General features: G+C 37.0%; 2 protein-coding genes across 2 annotated transcripts in view; both read left to right on the top strand.

The window, feature by feature from the left end:
* LOC107082189 overlaps positions 1 to 1,727 on the top strand; it is a 32,888-nt gene extending 31,161 nt beyond the window's left edge. The window contains exons 10-11 of the mRNA XM_015370728.1: positions 637 to 683; positions 970 to 1,727. Coding sequence (XP_015226214.1) covers positions 637 to 683; positions 970 to 991 — 69 coding nt within the window. The 3' untranslated portion in view covers positions 992 to 1,727. The remainder of the gene's footprint in view (positions 1 to 636; positions 684 to 969) is intronic.
* A 4,293-nt stretch (positions 1,728 to 6,020) lies between these two features.
* abhd16a (abhydrolase domain containing 16A) lies at positions 6,021 to 17,417 on the top strand. Its single transcript, XM_015370703.1, has 20 exons — positions 6,021 to 6,152; positions 6,656 to 6,712; positions 6,790 to 6,856; positions 8,644 to 8,730; positions 8,969 to 9,054; positions 9,186 to 9,259; positions 10,099 to 10,206; positions 10,322 to 10,436; positions 10,517 to 10,618; positions 10,717 to 10,780; positions 11,586 to 11,635; positions 11,934 to 12,057; positions 12,140 to 12,244; positions 12,334 to 12,397; positions 12,492 to 12,548; positions 13,601 to 13,663; positions 13,771 to 13,847; positions 16,069 to 16,167; positions 16,262 to 16,308; positions 16,866 to 17,417. Exons 1-20 carry the CDS (start codon positions 6,051 to 6,053, stop codon positions 16,947 to 16,949), a joined length of 1,632 nt encoding a protein of 543 aa, XP_015226189.1. The 5' UTR covers positions 6,021 to 6,050; the 3' UTR covers positions 16,950 to 17,417.
* Positions 17,418 to 18,655: the final 1,238 nt, after the last annotated feature.

The following is an 18,655-nucleotide window of genomic DNA, read 5'->3' as shown; positions in this document are numbered from 1 at the left end:
TAATAATAATAATAATACACCTGTGTGCATCACTCTGTGAGACCATAAACCTCTTTAACTAGTACCTTTATGTCATAACATCTTAGTGGATAGTGGCAATGTGTGCTTGGGGGAGATAAGATAGCAGAAATATTTGGGACCAAAAAAAAGAAAAATTATTATTATTATTTTTTTGTATTTGTTTGTTTTATGTGAATATCCTCAAAAGGTCATTTTTGGGGTATAAATTAGCTCTAAGCTGCATAATTTAGATTAAAAAAATAAAGGCTTTGTCACTCCATTCCCTCTATATGAAATACGTGATATAATAAATTGTAATATTACTGAAACTGGTGAAATAAACTGACCTTTTGTTGATATTTCACTTATAGAGATGCACCTGAGAATGTGAGGAGTATCACATTTAAAGTCCCCTGATTCTCCCTCCCTAAGCTGTCGGCAGATATGTCTTCCTTCACACTTGGAGTCCTCCAATCTACCAGGCCTTTTTCACATTAACCCGTCACCTTTCAGCAGCCCCCTTACATTAGTTGCTCTAAGAAATCAATCTCATTACACACTGGAGGGACATACATTTAGTTTAAAGATGTTTCTTTGTTCTCATCTCACTCCTTTCTCTTTTCTTCTTTGTGCCAGGATTTGAAGCCAAGAGGAGACAATGACATCTATAAGGAATTGGAACGGTAAGGAAAAATGTCTAGCATCACCTGTGAGTGGAGCTGTTTATGTGCCACTCGTCACACTGGCCTCACACTTACCAATCACACTGGTCTGCACATCACTCTGACACTACGGCATAATATCACGCCATGCAATGACAGGCCGCACTCCTTTGCCTCTGTGTTGTTGTTGCGTGGGCTGCTTGTGTTTGTGTTAAAAAGGGGGGGAAATGAAAGAGTTTGGAGAACTGGAGTTTTTTTTTCCTATTTTCTTTTTTTGAGTGAGTTTGTCTTTGTTCTCTGTTTTCAGATACGAGCAGTGTCAGGGCTGATCACCTACCCACATTTCATCCCCATCCAGCTGTCACATCCTCTCTCTTCACAGCTGCCGCAAAAGGCCTTTTATAAACAGGAGGAACTACTCAACGTCAGAGTTGGGGACTTAAAGAAAACTTTTGAGCTTTATAGAAATGCTATTCGGGTTTTTCTTGCAAGCTACCGCTCTTTAGACATTACGGAAACCCACAGACATTTCCAGAATGGGTGGCTGTTAATCTTACACTGTAAAATCGAAATATTATTCATGTAATTTATTACAAAGGCATTGCAGTGTGTAACATGCATCTCTGTGATGATTTATTTAATATGGCTGCAAGTAAGATGAATCTATGTGAGCCTCTTACTGAATCAAACAAGGCAGATTTGAAATGCTGTATTGCTCCAAAAAGAATGCTGGCATAACTTAATTAGATCTCCTGTTCTTTACTTTACTGTGCTTGAATAGTTAAACACTTTGTTATTCATTTTTAATTTGGATGGCATAAAAGAGGTAATTATTGCTGCTTTCGTCTACTGTGTTGGCAGAGAATTATGAAGAGATTTTAAAATTTCAAAAATTTTCGTTGATCTACAATCGACAAAAATATACATCCAACACTTTTGGTTTTCCTCCCATTTTTTTAATGAGATAAACTCAAAGATCTTAAACTTTTACCACATACACAATATTACCATTTCCCTTGCATATTGTTCACAAACCAGTTTAAATATGTGATAGTGAGCACTTCTCCTGAGATAATCCATCCCACCTCACAGGTGTGCCATATCAAGATGCTAATTAGATATCTGGATCAGTGCATAGGTGTGCTTTAGACTGTCCACAATAAAAGGCCACTCTGAAAAGTACAGGTTGGTTTGGTTTTGTTTTTTTTTTGGTGGTGGGGGAGCTAGGAAATCAGAAAACCTGTCAGTATCTGGTGTGACCACCATTTGCCTCAAGCAGTGCAGCATATCTCCTTTACATAGATGATCAGGTTGTAAATTATGGCCTGTGGAATGTCCTCTCCTCTTCAATGGCTGTGCGAAGGTACACGCTGTCGTTTAGAAAGTGATGTAACCCCTGGCGACCCATTAAACAACTAATAAGATTGTTTACTAATTAGGCGCTGAGGGTTTTTCTAATTTTACTGTGAGGTTCTACCAAGATAAAATTGTTTCAATATCTGCATAGAAAGTGTTTTCTACCTGCATGGCTAGGGCAAGGAGCCTGACCAAAAATGCCAGAAATGCTGCTATTGTAAAATAAAATACAAAAGCAGACCCTTGTTTCACTTGCAAAGGTAAAAAACATTCTTTATTTAACAGTCTTTGTCCTTAAACCACATTATATATTATGTAGCTGTGTTGCCCTGCAACATATCGCTGCAGGGCATCACAGAGACACACAACCATGTACACACTCACACCTAAGGACAATTTAGAGATGCCAATTAACCTAACAGTCATGTTTTTGGACTGTAGAAGCCGGAGTACCTGGAGAGAACCCACACATGCACAGTAAGAACATGCAAACTCCATGCAGAAAGACCCCGGGCCCGGAATCAAACCCAGAACCTTCTTACAGCAAGTCAATAGTACTACACACTGTAAAAGTGTCAATTCTTCTTTTGCAGATTGAACATGTGAGACTTTTATTTATGATTCCAACATGAAAGCTATCAATTTATATATTTATTTCATATAATAAAGCCTCCATGTCTCTAATTTCAAAGCAATGTTTATCCATAGATCTGGGCTGTAACAGTTTGAGTTGAAATGTCTATTTCATCATAGTCAAAAGATTTTATTATCGTCAAGTTGGTGCGAACAATGAGAAATTTGACGTTGGTTTCACTTTTCAAAACAGTAGGATTGGTGCAAATGGGTACTTTAACTGTTGGATATTTAAGAGATTGACAGCCGGGGGAAAAAAATAAAATAAAAGTCTGTGTGGCAACTTACTTTTGTGAATAGTGCACTGTAGCTCCTACCTGAAGTTCAAAGTCAAAATATTTTTGTGTAAGATGTGTTTGGGCTTCGTAAATGAACCACACCACAAAGTGATGGAAAAACACAGACCAGACGAATAATGATAGTGTAATATGACGAGAAGCTCTTACTTGATTTGCTGCAGGAGTTTAGTCTCTGTTGATTCTTCTTCTAAATATTGTCTGTTTATGAGAACCAGATTAGGTAGAGAGAAAGGGTGGTTTAGAGGAACCAGAAGTGATCCACACCAGAAATTGTTAATTAGATTGTGAGGGGAAGCATTGTGCAGGTTGTCTGGAAGTCCACCACAATCTCTACAGTCTTTGGCAGGTTAATGTCCAGGTGGTCCTGACAGCACCAGTGGATAATCGGATCCACCATCTGTCTGAATGCAGATTCATCACTGTCCCGGAACAGATCAGCTACAGTGGGGTTGTCCGTGATCTTTGGGAGTTTCACAGATGGAAATCTCTGAAATGCTGCAAAGTCTTCACAGAATGAAAAGGGGTGTATTTGTGGGTGTCTGTGTGTGTGTGATGTCAAATAAACTTTTATTATCAAAATTTTATTTGATAATAATTTTATTTTGCTAGCTAGTATTTTTATTCTTCATAGATTCATTTTGGGAAATCCAAGGATGCTTCATATTATGGATTAAAACAGTCAGATTAAGGATTATTGTGGTACAATTCAACACCTTTGGTGAACAAGCAATGTTTTATTTAATTCAGAGATAAAATATTGTTGCATGTTCTGTAGGTAGACTGTTCCAGCAGTATTTTTACAGTTACATATTCCTGCAGCAGCTCTATAGTTTTAACATTCCTGTCAGTTTACAGGGGGAAGCCAAAAGGAGGAAAAAGAATGGGGGCGTCTGTAACCGACAATAGTTTTTGAATAAATTGTTCCATTTTAAGTGAGAGTTATTTATAATATGAGTTACAGTGTTTGGACGGAGAGAACGTGACAATATATTCTAACGTAAGCACAGTGAGTATTTGTCAACAAACGTAGTGCCAAGAACGGAGAGATGGCTGGTGTCAGAGACTCTGAGGCTCCTGGATGTGATTTAACGGGCAGAGGGTCCAAAAATATAACAGGTAGGAAATTAAAACGTAAATGATTTTCCTCCAGGCCTCAGCACTATGGTCCCTGACCTACAGCTCTCATCTGCTCTGCTATCTGTACAATAAAAATGAAGGATTGATGAATTCCAGCTGACCGAAAATATTGAAATATTTTCTAAACATCATCATCATAATATATGAAGTGAGAATTAGCCGTTAACACATTAAAATAAAACCCTTTGTGAGTAGGCAATTAGAAAAAAAAACAACAAAAAACTGTGAAATATTCAAAACATCAAATTATATTTTGAAAGATTTATGTGATATATTTTCAATATCAGTGAATGTATGTTACTTCGGCGTCGGCAGAGGCACGATCTGGATCTGCGGTGCCTGGGTATGCCAGGAGCACTGATTTTTTAATTAATTAATTTTCCGCATTCACAACTCCGCTCTCACAGCTCATTTATCCCAGCATGGATAAAGACAGGTAGGACTGATTTAAAGCACTTTGTAGAAAAGGCAAAGAAGAACTTTTTCTAGATGTTTGTTAATTTGCATAGTTGCTCATAAATAAAGACATTGTCAGAAAATAAATGGATTTTATATATTAATCAAATATAAGCTGACTAAAAGATTCTCCATTATTAAACTGGTACATTATTATTTTTTTAGCTTTCTGACATCATGTTGGATCATGCAAAACACAGATTTATCTTCACAAAGCCTCAGAAGGGCAGGATTTATGTACAAAATGTAAAGCTGTTCATGAAATTATGTTTTGTTTTTATAATGTTTTTTGTTGTTGGCATTCATATAAATATACTGGTGTGATAACTTAATAGATGTTTGATTGGTTTTTGGTATACGTCTATTTTGAATTTATAGCTTCCCCTGGAGAAAACTCCACCAACCGCCACTGGCCGAGACGATACCGTTTACTGTTAAAAAATTTACATGCAGCTCTCCCATATTTCTGGCCATGATATATACACACCTCATAGGATAATCACCATCACACCATCATAGGATGGGCCCAAATAGAAATTATACACACAGACATATATGCATGTAGAGGTATGTTTTTTTTTTTTCCTTTTACAGTTGCACATTTCAAGTTTTAAGTTTTCAATTTCATGTTTGCTGACAGATATTTAATGAAGATAAATTGTGCCTTCATCAGTAGTGGATTAGAAATATACAGTTAAGTTCACAAGTGAGCCAATTCAATTCAGTTTGGTTCAGGTAGATATTTAATGACGCAGAAAATAACAATCTGATTGTACAATTTAACTATCTTTCAAGGCTGCACTTTTAAAAAAGATGAAATTGTCCAGTGAGCTTTTCCAAACGAAATTTCTTTTTGTTTTACACTTATGTAAATGAAATGACAATTATTTTTTGTTTCTGCATTTTTTATTTCATTTCATTTTTTTAGTTTTTCCTACTTGCTTTGATTCTGTTTTATTGTCCTATTTATTTCCTATTTTAATCATGTAAATCACTTTGCATTGTCTTTGTACTGAATTGTGCTATACAAATAAAATTGCCTTGCCTTGCCTTGCCAAATAAAATCTGTCTAGGTCTCTAAGTCTAAGTCTAAGTGCTATAAAATATTCAGTCGCATGCTTTCATTAATTATCTGTGCCCATGCTTTTAAAAAATAAATAATTGCCCCTCAAAATGTTTTTCTTTGTGCCGTATTGTGCTTTTCTTTGTATAGTATTGTGTCAGCTGACGCCCCTGGTTAGTTAGATGTGAATGTATGGACAGGTACAGTAGGTCAGGAAGTAAACTGTCTATTGAAAGTTATAAAATTATGTTATTTAGAAAAAAATACAAAAAAATATATTTTTTCTGTTTTGTATTGTCTTCATTTTTTTGTATTTATTTTCAAATGGGGTACTGACGTGCTGATTTTATATTTTTGACGCAAAACAAGTCTCATTCTTTTATTTCATTTTGATTTTTCAGAGTTTTGGTCAGTGCAGGCTGCCGTAGCCACCGAGGCGCAAGAATGGCGGCTTGGATGTTGTACCGCTGTGTATTTGGGCCTCGTCTTCAACGTATTCACCGGTCTCCGGAACCGTCTCGACCTGAGGGCAGACTGGCCAGAAGGGTAGGAGACAATGAGTTTTACTTCGTTTTAGAGCTACTGAGGTCGAAATGTTTAGTTTTCCTCTTTAATGGCTGCGGTGGGCGGTTGTTATTGCTGTCATTGCTCTGCTTAGCTTAGAATGACAGTAGGTGATGGGTGGACGAGCAAGGAGGGGGATATGTGCAATTATTTATCCGTTTTAATTTATTTTCTATTTCAGCACCATTATAATATCTAATCTAGCTGTAAATAATGATTTCATTGCTTTTAATATTTTTTTATTGCTCCAGCTCCGCGTACTGTAGCTTGCTAACATGGTAACAACACTTTGGAGAAGAAAAAAACTGCAATAATTCGAAGAGAAAATTATATCATTGTTTGAATTTAATAGATCGTAAAACCCTGTTTTAGGGATAAATAATGTTTTGTTTTAGTTGTTTTTTTAACCCTCTTCCTCCCTTTGAGATAAATCTCTACCAATTAAGCTAACGCTAGCTTATTTAGCCTGTTTTTACTTCTCACAGGGGTGGAACTACCAACCCAGGGGTCTGGAAAAACACTCTGACAGTATCCTTGGCTGGGTCAGTACAACATTTTCTTATTTGTCTTGTTGAAATGCTGAAGCTCTTTGATTAAAGTGTAAATGATTTTCCTCCAGGCCTCAGCACTATGGTCCCTGTCCTACTACAGCTCTCCTCTCCTCCTCTGTTATCTGTACAAAAAAGGTAGGATTGATGAATTACAGCTGACTGAAAATATTAAGGGTCTATCTTTTAAACATTACATCGTCATAATACGTATATGAAGTGAGAATTAGCTGCTTAAACATTAAAATAAACCCCTTGGCAGCTGCTGTTTTTCTTTTAGATTTTGTCTGTATTTCATTGATATAAAATCATTGTGTGAGTTTGTTTTATGACACAGTTTACATGTGATATTGAGCTCCCTTGTTGTTTGAAGAGCTCAGTGGTTGCTTTTTATGCGTTATGATATATTCAGATTTCAACCAATATATTAAGTTTATGTCATTTTTAACTGTCATTGGAAGCGCCTGAACATAATTTTAAGACGAACCAATGAGTTATGTGAATAAGAAGCAGGTTGTTTTTGTATAGAAAGTCAAAATATAAATGTCTATGGAACAATAGCCTCCTGTTGGTCAAAAAATATTAATAACTGGATGAATGTTTAGAAAGAAGTTTTATTTCTATTTTGTTTTTCATTTAAACAAAATTATCAAAAAGAAAAATGCTTTAAGGGAACCCAAGCCTATGCAGGAATACAACCAATGCCTCTTTATAACATTATAAAAGAAACGCATTTACGACTAGAGGAACATGGGCTTAAATGTACGGTACATATATGTGCTGAAGGCAAACTAAAGAATAAAAAATACATAATAATAAAAATCAATGCACACATTTGTCTGATCATTAAAATACCAGCACAGTAGTTATTAGTAATATCGCAACAAAAACTCCATTGATGTTTTAAATTAGGTTTCAAAAACAAAATAATACACTGAGAGAATTGATAAATAATATGTAGGTGAGGTAGCAATGATTTCCAGCCACCTAAAGACGTTACAATAACCTTTGTTGCAGACAAACTTTCCTAATTTTGGAAAATAGAGGTCAGAGCAGTTCTTTGCTCATGATGTACTTTAGTTTCATAGAAGATCTTCATGGCTGATTGCTAGATTGCTGCAATAAAGAAAACAAAACTGCTGTTTAATTTAGCAGAGTAGCACACAGAAACATAACATGCAATTCATATCCCGGATCAATCGACCAAAGAAATCCTGATATCCACCAAGAATCTTTCTGTTTTTCACCAAACTTCATGATATTCAGAGGTTTAACATTGATTGAAAAAAGAAAAAAAACTGTTGGTTAAAGTCAAAGTTGGATTTATTGGACAATTCTTCAGAAAGTCCACAAATGGATTTTTGCTTGTGAATACAAAATGATAAAATCATGTGTTAATGTGAAGTAATTTTTACAAATGAAACATTAATGAGCTCAGCTGCATGTCTGTTTTATGATCTTTAAAATAGCCACCTGCTATCTGTGTTCTTTGCTCTTGGTAATGGCTCCTTTAAGAGTTTGAGGCAAAAGCTCTTTTCTTCCTCTCTTTAGGTAATTCTTGTTGGCTGCAGAAGTGAAAGCATTAAAATCTGGGAAGTGTTTGGAAATGCCAGACAGTCAAATAGCTGTCTGAATCTGAATTCTTTATGAATACAGTTCTCTAAAAAATTATTAATGGACATGTCCTTGTACATGGCTGATGTCCTACAAGCAGAATTAATCCAAACATTATCAACCGGCTCATCCAGCAAGGCTGAGCATCGGTAGAAATTAATTACTCAAGGTTATGTGCCACTCCTTAATGTACTATCGAGCTACTGAAATTGATTTATGCACATGGCTAAAGGTGGATTGTCAGATTGTTCTTTTTATTGCTGCCTGATATTTAGCCTCTTGTCCCTGTGTGTTTTGTTTTTGGCTTTCAGGCTACATCTGCAGCAGTAAGTTGGTTCCGGTGAGTCAGTACGTGGGAACCGTGCTCGTATGTCTTCTGGGCGTTGCATGTCTTCGAGGTGAGACTATTGAGTTTTTCTTTTAACCTCCTGCAAGGCAGTAACTAATTCGCTCCATTCATCTTTAGATATAGATAGGGATTCAGCTCGCCAATAAGATTTCATTACCACTGAGACTGTTAAGCTAGGTTTCTGCCTATAAAGCATTCTAAAAAAGACCCTTTAGGTTTAGCAACAAAAGTTTTGTTTCATAGAAACATAGACTTATCTTTTTTTTTCCCTGTTGCTTTTCCCTAAGGATGGGGACGATGGAAAAACTCTGATTATGTTCAGTTTATCTCAGTTCTGGAAGAAACTAAGAAGAATCACACACAAGCAAACAAGGTAAAATTTTACTGATTGGGCTTAAGGTACAATGTTTAGAATTGAAGGAATAAATCACATTCTTGGTTTATTGTTATCTAGTTATGATTAAAAAAAAATGTCAATGAGTCTTTGGTTTGTGTTTTTTCTAGAAAAAGCTGAGGTGTTATGACTTTGACTTCTCACACTGGCCTTCAGATTTCAGCTGGACAGAAGTCAGCAGTCCGTAAGTTACTGGTGTCCTTTTGAAATGGCTGTTTATTCAGTGCATTTCCACTTCAATTAGGATCCGTTTCTAACATAGAGATGGATTCAGCTGAGGTAGAGTAATGCTGACTAAATATTTACTATAAATATGGCAGTTTTTATTGCCTTTTTTCCCGCATTTTGTCACAAAAAACAAAACGGAACCGTTGATAAGTCTTAATATCCCTACACAAAGGAGTGCAAATTGCTATAGAAAATATGTTTTTTCGATATTTTTTGGGAAAATATGACAAATAATATCCCTTACAAAAGGGCATCACAAAGGCCACATAACTACAGACTAGTCAAAACATAGCCAGTTAGCTAGACTAACCCAGGCATCCCCAACCTCGGTCCTCGAGGCCCGCTGTCCTGCAGGTTTTAGAGGTTTCCCTGCTTCAGCACAGCTCATTATAATGATTGCAGTAGACCAAAAGCCTGTTAATCAGCTTTTAATTAAAATCAGCTGTGCTGGAGCAAGGAAACCTTTAAACCCTGCAGGACAGCGGGCCTCGAGGACCGAGGTTTGGGATGCCTGGACTAACCTGCTGAGCTAGGGGAGATAAATAAGAAAATCATTCAACATGCAACTCTGGAGGAGCTGATTATATCTGCTGCTCAGGTGGGACAATATGTTGATAGGGTCATTAACAGGAGTGTTTAAATGGTAAGAAAGACAATATTCTATTAAAATACACAGTTGTATAAAGTGACAAAAATTAGGAATAGTAGAAAGGGTTTGAATGTGGTTGTTAGCTGCTACATTTATATGCTTTTGTATTTATACTAATGTGCACATACTTTATTTCCCCATTAAAGGAAACAGTCCAAAGGTGGTGTTTCTCTGCTGAAGCCAGAGCCCAGACTGAGGGGGACAGCAGACAGTTTAATCAACTCTGTACGCACTTTACCATGCCATGTCATTGGGTATGTATACTAATGTATGAGTGCTGGGTGAAATTTTAACATTTCCACAAATACAAAATCTCTTCTTAACTATAGTTTTGACACAGCATGATTTATTTCTGGTGGTCTTTTGCAGTTTTCTTATTGCTCACACATTCGGGAGGCGGATGTTATACCCCGGCTCTGTGGGTTTACTGCAGAAAGCAATGAGGCCCATGTTGCAGCAAGGCCAGGCTAAATTAATAGAGGAGGTAAAGCAAGAAAACCCCCAGCTTGCATAGATAGTAAATGTATCATACTGTCCACCTCTTATTCATTTTCTCTGCAACAGTATGATGGTCAAAGGAACAAGCTGGTGGCCTGTGATGGGAACGAGATTGACACCATGTTTGTGGATCGAAGGAAAGATGGTGGCAGGACTGGCCAGACGCTGGTAAATGTCGAAAATGATTTGTGTTTGTCCCCTAGCCGCAGTCCTGAGTCCAACAAAATCCCTTTCATATAACTGATGGTTGCTGAAATGTGCCACAGGTCATCTGCTGTGAGGGGAATGCCGGCTTTTATGAGGTGGGCTGCATGAACACACCTCTGGAGGGTGAGAAATGTTCTACTTAACGGCAGGTCAGGTGCTTTGTTGTACAGCGCCTTGAAAAATATTCAAACCCATTGAACGTTTTTCACATTTTGTCACCTTCTAACCACAAATTTAATTGTAGCTCAGTAAGTAGTGCTTAATAGTGAAACATAAGAAACATCTTCTCTTGATTTTCGACCTTCCAAAGTAAAACTTGAGAAGTGGCATTAATTTGCATTTCACCCCATTTATTTTAAATCCCCTTAATAAAATCCAGTAAATATTAGTAAATGGAGTTAACTAATAATTCAAGACCCATGGCCTACAATCTGTAGTGACAGCCTGGAAGGGGATGATTACTTAGAAAAATAGCAACTCTGGAGGAGCTGCTGAGATTGACGGCTCAGGTGGGAGAGGCTGTCAATAGGATGATTATCAATCCACTCCACACATCTTTACCTTCAAGGAAAAATAGCCAAGAGAAAGTCATTGTGAGAACTCGCTGCAAAAGTTTTGAAATATGGTAATGGCAGAATGATGCTGCGGGATTTTTGTCTTCAATAGGGATAGGGGCAACTTTTCAGAGTTGATGGAAATTTAATTAAAAGTCAATACTGAAAAGAAATAGCTTGAGATTTCAGAAAACTTGGACTTTGTCAAGTATACGATCAGAGTCGAGTCGGCTGTTACAGAAGATTGCTATAAAATACTTCTTAGTTTGTTTGTTTAAAGTGACAGAGTGAAAAAGTTCAAGGTGCATGAATAGTTTTGCAAGGCAACCCAATTCCAATATTAAACATACCGTCCCCCATGTTGATCTCTACAGGTGGTTACTCTGTTCTGGGCTGGAACCACCCTGGATTTGGAGGCAGCACGGTAAGTGGGGTTACTCTGTCCTCTGCTGTTGTTAAAGATGAATCACCCCCTTACTGTCCTCGCCATGCATCATCTGGTCCAAACAAGCCTTGCAGTGGAAAAGAACGGCATGTGGAAAGACCAGTTTCTGTTTGCTGGCGTTGCACAAAAAGCCCAAACTTTCCCACTGTGGTATAAAATAGCTGGGGAGGTTATGACTGTTTCAATGGATTTAATGTTTTAGGAACTGAAAGTTGCAGTGATTAGTGATATTTTATTAATACTTTGAAATTTCCCTTTGGTATTTTCTTCCTGCCAGGGAGTCCCTTTTCCCCAGAATGAGGCCAACGCCATGGATGTGGTCATACAGTTTGCAGTGCATAAGCTCGGTTTTCAACTGAGTGATATTGTGATTTATGCTTGGTCCATAGGAGGATTTACAGGTACATAAAATACACAAGTAATCTATAATCTTTACTTTGAGCTTTAAAATGTAGGTATAATTACTTTTTCTTTCTTTTTTAGCCAGCTGGGCTGTAATGTCATACCCAGAGCTCCAGTCAGTTGTGCTGGATGCCTCTTTTGATGATCTTCTACCCCTAGCACTTAAAGTGATGCCTGAGAGCTGGAGTGAGTGCACCCTGTTTAAGATTACACACTTCTTTAGTAAAATATATATATCTACTGCTCCTTACATTAGCATTGCTCTTTTTCTTCAGGACCTTTGGTGCAGCACACAGTGAGGCAATACATGAACCTCAACAATGCAGAGCAGCTTCTCAAGTTAGTTGAACAGTCTGATTGTGGAGAAAATGATCATGAAAGGTTAAAGAGTGACTCAGCGAGACGCTTTAAACGTCTCCTTCACCTTTTGCAGGTATCAGGGACCAGTCCTGCTGGTCAGGAGGACTAGAGACGAAATCATCACCACCACGTATGTTTCGAACTGTTTAATATAAATTGTTTGCTTTTTTTCACGACAGTGTAAATGTCTGCTTTAACAATGTAGAGTTTAAAACTTTTTTTTCTTTTTATTAGTAAATATTTAACCTCTGTCTTTCTGTGAGTGACAAACGGAATATAAGTTTTAAAGAAACTCCTCTTTTTTTTTTCCTCTTAAAAAAACTTGCTGGATGGCATGAATTCCTTCCAATTAAATTGAACATAGCCCCTGCTAGAAAAAGTTTTTATCTGTTCAGTTTACGTCAAATATGAGGCCTTAAAAACATTTAAAAGACTTTCTCCCCTCATTTGTAAAAAAAGTAATTAAATTATGCAGCTTCGCAAAAGAATCTTGAAGTTTGTCACATTACAAACACTAACATAACTTTATTATTATAAAGCATTTTATAACGATAGACCAACACAAAGCAGCACAAGTCTGAGAAGTGGCTGATTATATGATTACATTGATATTAAATGACAAACACAGCTTCTCTATTTAGGCCTATATCCAGTCGTTTTAGCTAAATCTTATGCACTTTAGCATGCAAATCATGTCCCTGATTTTAGATTTTTATGTGTAAAAAAACTTTCAAATAACTATTAGATAACTTTCCACTTCACAGATTTGTTCTGGTTTGTTTTGGTCTGTCTCAGAAAATCCAGATAAATTACTCTGAAGTATGTTTTTTTAATATAAAGTGATTTGATTTGTTTTTTATAGTCAGGATTGTCATTATGATCAAGTTGGATGATGATTAGCTTGATCAAAGTTACTTTAACAGATTAAATGACATTCTGGTATCAACAGTTTGATGATGATGATAGTTTTTTTTAGAAATAGGTCCATAATAAAATAATTCTCACAATGAATTATAAAGGCAGAGAAATCTCAGACAGGTTAATTTATGTCAATGGTTAAAAAATTAGCTGAACATTTTGCCCCATAAAGGTGAATATTTTTCTTGCCAAATCTTTGAGATTCTTCCTTCCTTAAGCTATATGAACGGAAGTGGACGTACTTTAACTGTAGATATCTTACAGGGGTCCAGAGGACATCATGTCCAACAGAGGGAATGACCTTTTGCTCAGACTGCTTCAGTTCAGGTTGGTTCTCTTTCTCTCTAACATCCAGCCTCTGTATCGTCACAGTCTGGGACACTTTGCGTTTTCAGACCCAATAAGTGACTGACTCATTGAATCCTTATGGACAGATACCCCAAGATAATGACAGATGAAGGAGTCAGAGTTGTCAGACAGTGGCTTGGAGCGTCCACTCCCTTCGAAGAAGGTAAGGGGAGGAGTTTGTGTGGAAGGAAGAAAGAAAGTAAAGTTCTTAAAATCTGGTTACGTTTTTTTCACTCTAAAATGATTGTTTCCATCTGGGTCTGTTTTTAGAAGCCAGATAGTAAAATTCCTTTGAAGAAAAATAGGTGCTGTGCTTTAAAGAAGCTGGACTTATCAAGTTATTAAAATTATGCATATTTGATTAAACTTAAAAACATGAAACTTGTGGATTCATTAAACAAAGGTGGATATATTTCAAGCATTTATCTGTTAGTTTTAAATAACTGTTATAATATACATTTAATATAATTAAACATTATTGATCTCATACTGGAGAAATGTACCTCTGCATTTAACTCATTGCCTTGGGGAGCAGTGAGCTACAATTGTCCGACACACGGGAAGCAGTGTGGGGTTAAGGGTCTTGCTCAGAGACCCAGAGTGGCAGTCTGTGGGGATCAAACCTGCTACTTGACCCCTTCACAGAGTGTCAGCGAACTGCTCCAGACCATTAACTGTTCGTAAACACTATGAACATTTCTATGACAAATGACCAAAAACTATTTTTTCTTTCTAGAAAATGTTATTTAATGGTCTTTTAATTCATGAGAAAGATCCCGACTTGACGGCAAAAAGCCAGTGACAGCCTTTACAAGGAGGATAAACTCTGTAAAATCATTGCTTAAAGAAGCAGGCTTTTTTAACAGTGCTGGATTCAATCATAAATATGGAAGGTTGAGTGAAAGGAAAAAATAGGATTACGGTTTGAGCTTGGAAAGATTGTTAGATTACTTTCTAGAGTTTGGGGTAGAGTGCAGATCAAACCTGATGTGGTCCTGGCACATTCAGGACCAGGGCTGCAACTAAAGAAATTTATTTCCTGACCCAGAGACAATAACATATTTATATTCCCTGGAATAAGGAGAAAAGGAACTGGACTTTGTCTCTGTGCTCCTCTTTCAGATGAAATTTAAATTTAGAGATGAATAAAAACTAATGTCTGATAGCTGGATTGGATATTGGGGATTTGATATCGGATATCAGAGATCCAATCCAGTGCACTTTACATGGACAGTTATTTCTTTCTCTTTGCTACTTATTTAATAAATAATATTCAATTGATTTGTTAGCTTTATGTAACAATGTTTATGTCAAGGATAAAGCCTTCCTTCTAATGGAAAGATATATCGTTCATTTATTTAACTGTTGAATTAGATTGGATGTCGGCTGATATGCTCATCACAGGTATCAGATTGGATCGAAAAAACTAGTTAGATTTTCATTTCATTTGAAAAGGGTTAAATTCCACGTTTGTGGGAGTCAAATGTAGTCCATTGCCTTTCTGATTGAAGGAGCCAGGTCATATGCTGTCGAACCGTTGGGTTTTTTTCAAGTCCAAATCAGGAGCATCTATCTACCCTATTAGAACACTGCTGATAAGAATGTCATGATTTAGTTTTCCAGAAGGATTTAGCCCCTGTCATCCCCAGTATGCTTTGATGACCACGGTATCCCTTTATTTGCTCTGACAGGAAAACTCTTTGAGCAACAGATCTATATAATGATTTTAAATTTTTAGTTAGATTAATAAGCTTAATGTTTGTGTTTTTAAACTTAACCTGGATATGAAAGTGGGCCTAACTTAAGTTTGCTGAGAAACCAATGAAATGGTTAACTAATATTGCTAACATTGGAGGTAAATATTCTTATCTCGCATGTCCAGCATCTTATCAACACAGACATTTTTGGCTTTCCTGCAAAACATGGAAAAATATAGAATATTGTTTTTGGTGTTCATTTCCTGATATCTGGAAAAACAAAATTGAAAATTTTTATCCCATGTCAACCTGTTCTTTATTCTTGATGTGTCAACTCCATTCATTTTGTCTCCTTCCAAGCTACCTTCATTTTGGTACTTATTTTCTATCCTCCTTTCTTGATTTTCTTCTTTCCTTGTTCCGTTCTTTTCATCCATGAATCATTTCTCCCTACCTTCCACATTTAAAGCCTTCAAGCTTTAGAAATGTTTCTTGAAAAACCAGACAAAATTTATTGAGCCATATCAGATGCCTCTACCCGACTGAAAGCTCCTATAAAAAAGGCTGAGTCAGGGAATGTGTGCATAAATGTGTCAGAATCCTAATTTCCACAGAGAGTAAGTGTAAAGTTAACCTGGGAAGTGTGCAGGCAGCCTTTAACCAGATAATCCTGTTGTTTCTCTGCAGCATCTGTGTATAGCGCCTACGAAGTGGACGACGACTGGTGCGTATCTGTGCTGCAGTCCTACCAGACGGACAGAGACGTCCCGTTTCCATGGAGTGTTGGTAAGGCTCCACGATCACTAGAGGCAATCAGCTCCACGCAGGATTAAAGCAAACAAATGTTTTCACCGTGTGCTGATGCTCTCAATGTCACCAGGTGAAGACATGGCACCAGAGGGAAGGCGTCAGCTCGCTCTTTTCTTGGTGAGGAAATCTGTTTTCATCTTTGCTTAGAATCTCTGTGGCAGCCACTTGTTGCCTTTATCAAATCTCTCCTAGAAGGATTTTTTTTTTTTTTTTTACCTCAAATAAACCCCCACCACCCTTTTTTTATTCTTGGTTTTCTTACCTCCCGCCTCCTTAGAAATAAAACACACTCAGCTCCTCAGACATCATTACTGCTAAGGAACACAGTTCCGGTCGCCATAGTAACAGGCTCACCTGTGCTCTCAGGTTGACTGGTGTAATATATTTCAGCACGCTCCAGCTTATTGAAGTCATTTAACATCAAACAAGAGGAGTGCCATCCATTACAGCTAATGCTATGCTTTTTCTCCCCCGGTGATGCCTTCTAATTTAGGCTCCATTCACCTCCTGCGTAAAGCCCTTAAGAGATGGGAGAGATTTGTAAGGCACTGAGCCAGATAGAATGAACCTAATATAATCAAGGCTCTGAACTCCTTTTTTTTTTTTTTTTGTTTGTACGTCGGCCTCCCACACATGTAATTCTCCATTCCTCCTCCATCGTCTCTCTCTCCAAGGCTCGGAAGTACATGCGAAACTTTGAATCAACACATTGCACCCCTCTTCCTGCCGCCGAGTTCCACTCGCCCTGGAGACTTTGAGAAGGGGAAAAAAAAAAAAGGATGGATGGATGATGTGAAGAAGGAAAGCAAGAGGTCGATTGCCTGTGGTGAACTGTGTTCCTGCTGTTTTTTTTTTTTTAATGGTTCCAGATCCTTTCCACACACAAACCGAGATGAGATTATTGCACATTTATTTCTTTTATGGTGTTTAGTCATTCTGTTGAGGATGCATTTAAATAAATGCACAAGCCATTACTCACTCCTTCCATTGTTCCCTCTTTGGCTGGGTTTGTAAAGCGAATGTAAGAGACATGTAATGCTCCGATTCAGTGAATAAAAACTAATCTTAACGTCGTTTATAGAGGATTTCCATCTGGGAAAGGCAGCCAAAGTGTTTAAGCTTTTCAGGGTTTTTTTTTTTTTTTCTTTTGTGGAAACTGTCTGTATGAATTAAGATGAAGCCTAAAATGATGCTCTTAAATATGCTAAATAAAATTTGGAGATGGATTTATTTTTTTCTGTGTGGGTTCATCACATCTTTAGTGCGTACCTACTGGGTTCCAACTTAATCTGGGAAATGCTTAATGTCATTCCAGTGATATCCAGGTTTATAGGCGTAAGGGAACGTTTTTGTACATCCACTTTTTTCCTTACCACGTCTACATCTTCAGTCCTGTTTTCTTTCTCGTTCTTAATCCCGTGTTTCCTTCCCTCCATCCTTCCTTTGAGCCAGTGTTTTTTTTGACAGCCATCTCTGATTTAGCCTGTTTTCTTCTTCAGGACGAAAACTTAGTTTAAGTCACTAAAACTCAAAAAGGTTTTAATCAGTTTTATGTTGCAATTCATAAAACAGTTAACCATAACAATTTCAAATAACCAGATTCTTTACCAGACTGACAGCTCTTGCCTAGAAACTACAATTTGTCTAAATATAGAATGCTCGTCAGCAGTTCATCTTTGCTGTTGGGCAGAAAACATTGATTTATAGAATTCAAATAAACTTTATGAATTAATGCCCTACATTATAAAAAAGTGTCTCACTAAAGCTGTAAAAATATCTGATCTAGCTGAACTTATTGGTTAATCTAGTAGACAAAAATGCTGACAAAATGTACAATAAAGGAATTATTTTAGACATACAAGGTTTCCATCTTAATGCAAATGCTTTCTGATCTACTGTGTATTACGCTTTACACAAAGTTTATTAAAATCTCCATTGCTCCAGAAAAGCATAACATGCAACAATTTTGTCTTTATAAGAATTTACCTCCTTATTACCACTGCTCAGGGGTCAAAGTAGATTTAAATTCACAGGGGTCTGATATAAAAAAAAATGCACATATAGCCTGTTAAATTGCCTTATTGCCCTAAATTTAAAGAATGAACTAAAATGTTGACGTATTTCAGCTGGGTCTTTATCCAAAAAATAATCAGTATGCTAATAAATATGTGCTTTGGATATAATTTAGGGATTCCTTTTGGTAGGAATTAAAGGTCATCACCTCTTGTGAGCTGGAAGGAATAAAATCTTGATAGTTGGACAAAGGGATGTTTTATGCTTGGCAGAAGATGATCAGCCACATATAGTTTATTAAGTAGCGAGTGCAGGAAGAGCCATACTGCTCAGAGTGAACAATCAGTGTGGAGCAGAGACGCATTTCTGCACAAGGACATCTGGACGAGGAGAGTTTTTCCAGAGTTAAGCATGCAGTACTGTACCATTCTGGATTACTTTCACTTAGTCT

This window comes from Cyprinodon variegatus, unplaced genomic scaffold, assembly GCF_000732505.1.
Source record: "Cyprinodon variegatus isolate N-32 unplaced genomic scaffold, C_variegatus-1.0 Scaffold48, whole genome shotgun sequence".
Lineage (NCBI taxonomy): Eukaryota > Metazoa > Chordata > Actinopteri > Cyprinodontiformes > Cyprinodontidae > Cyprinodon > Cyprinodon variegatus.
The sequence above is the reverse complement of the archived record's forward strand: the minus strand, read 5'-3'. Positions and strand labels throughout refer to the sequence as shown.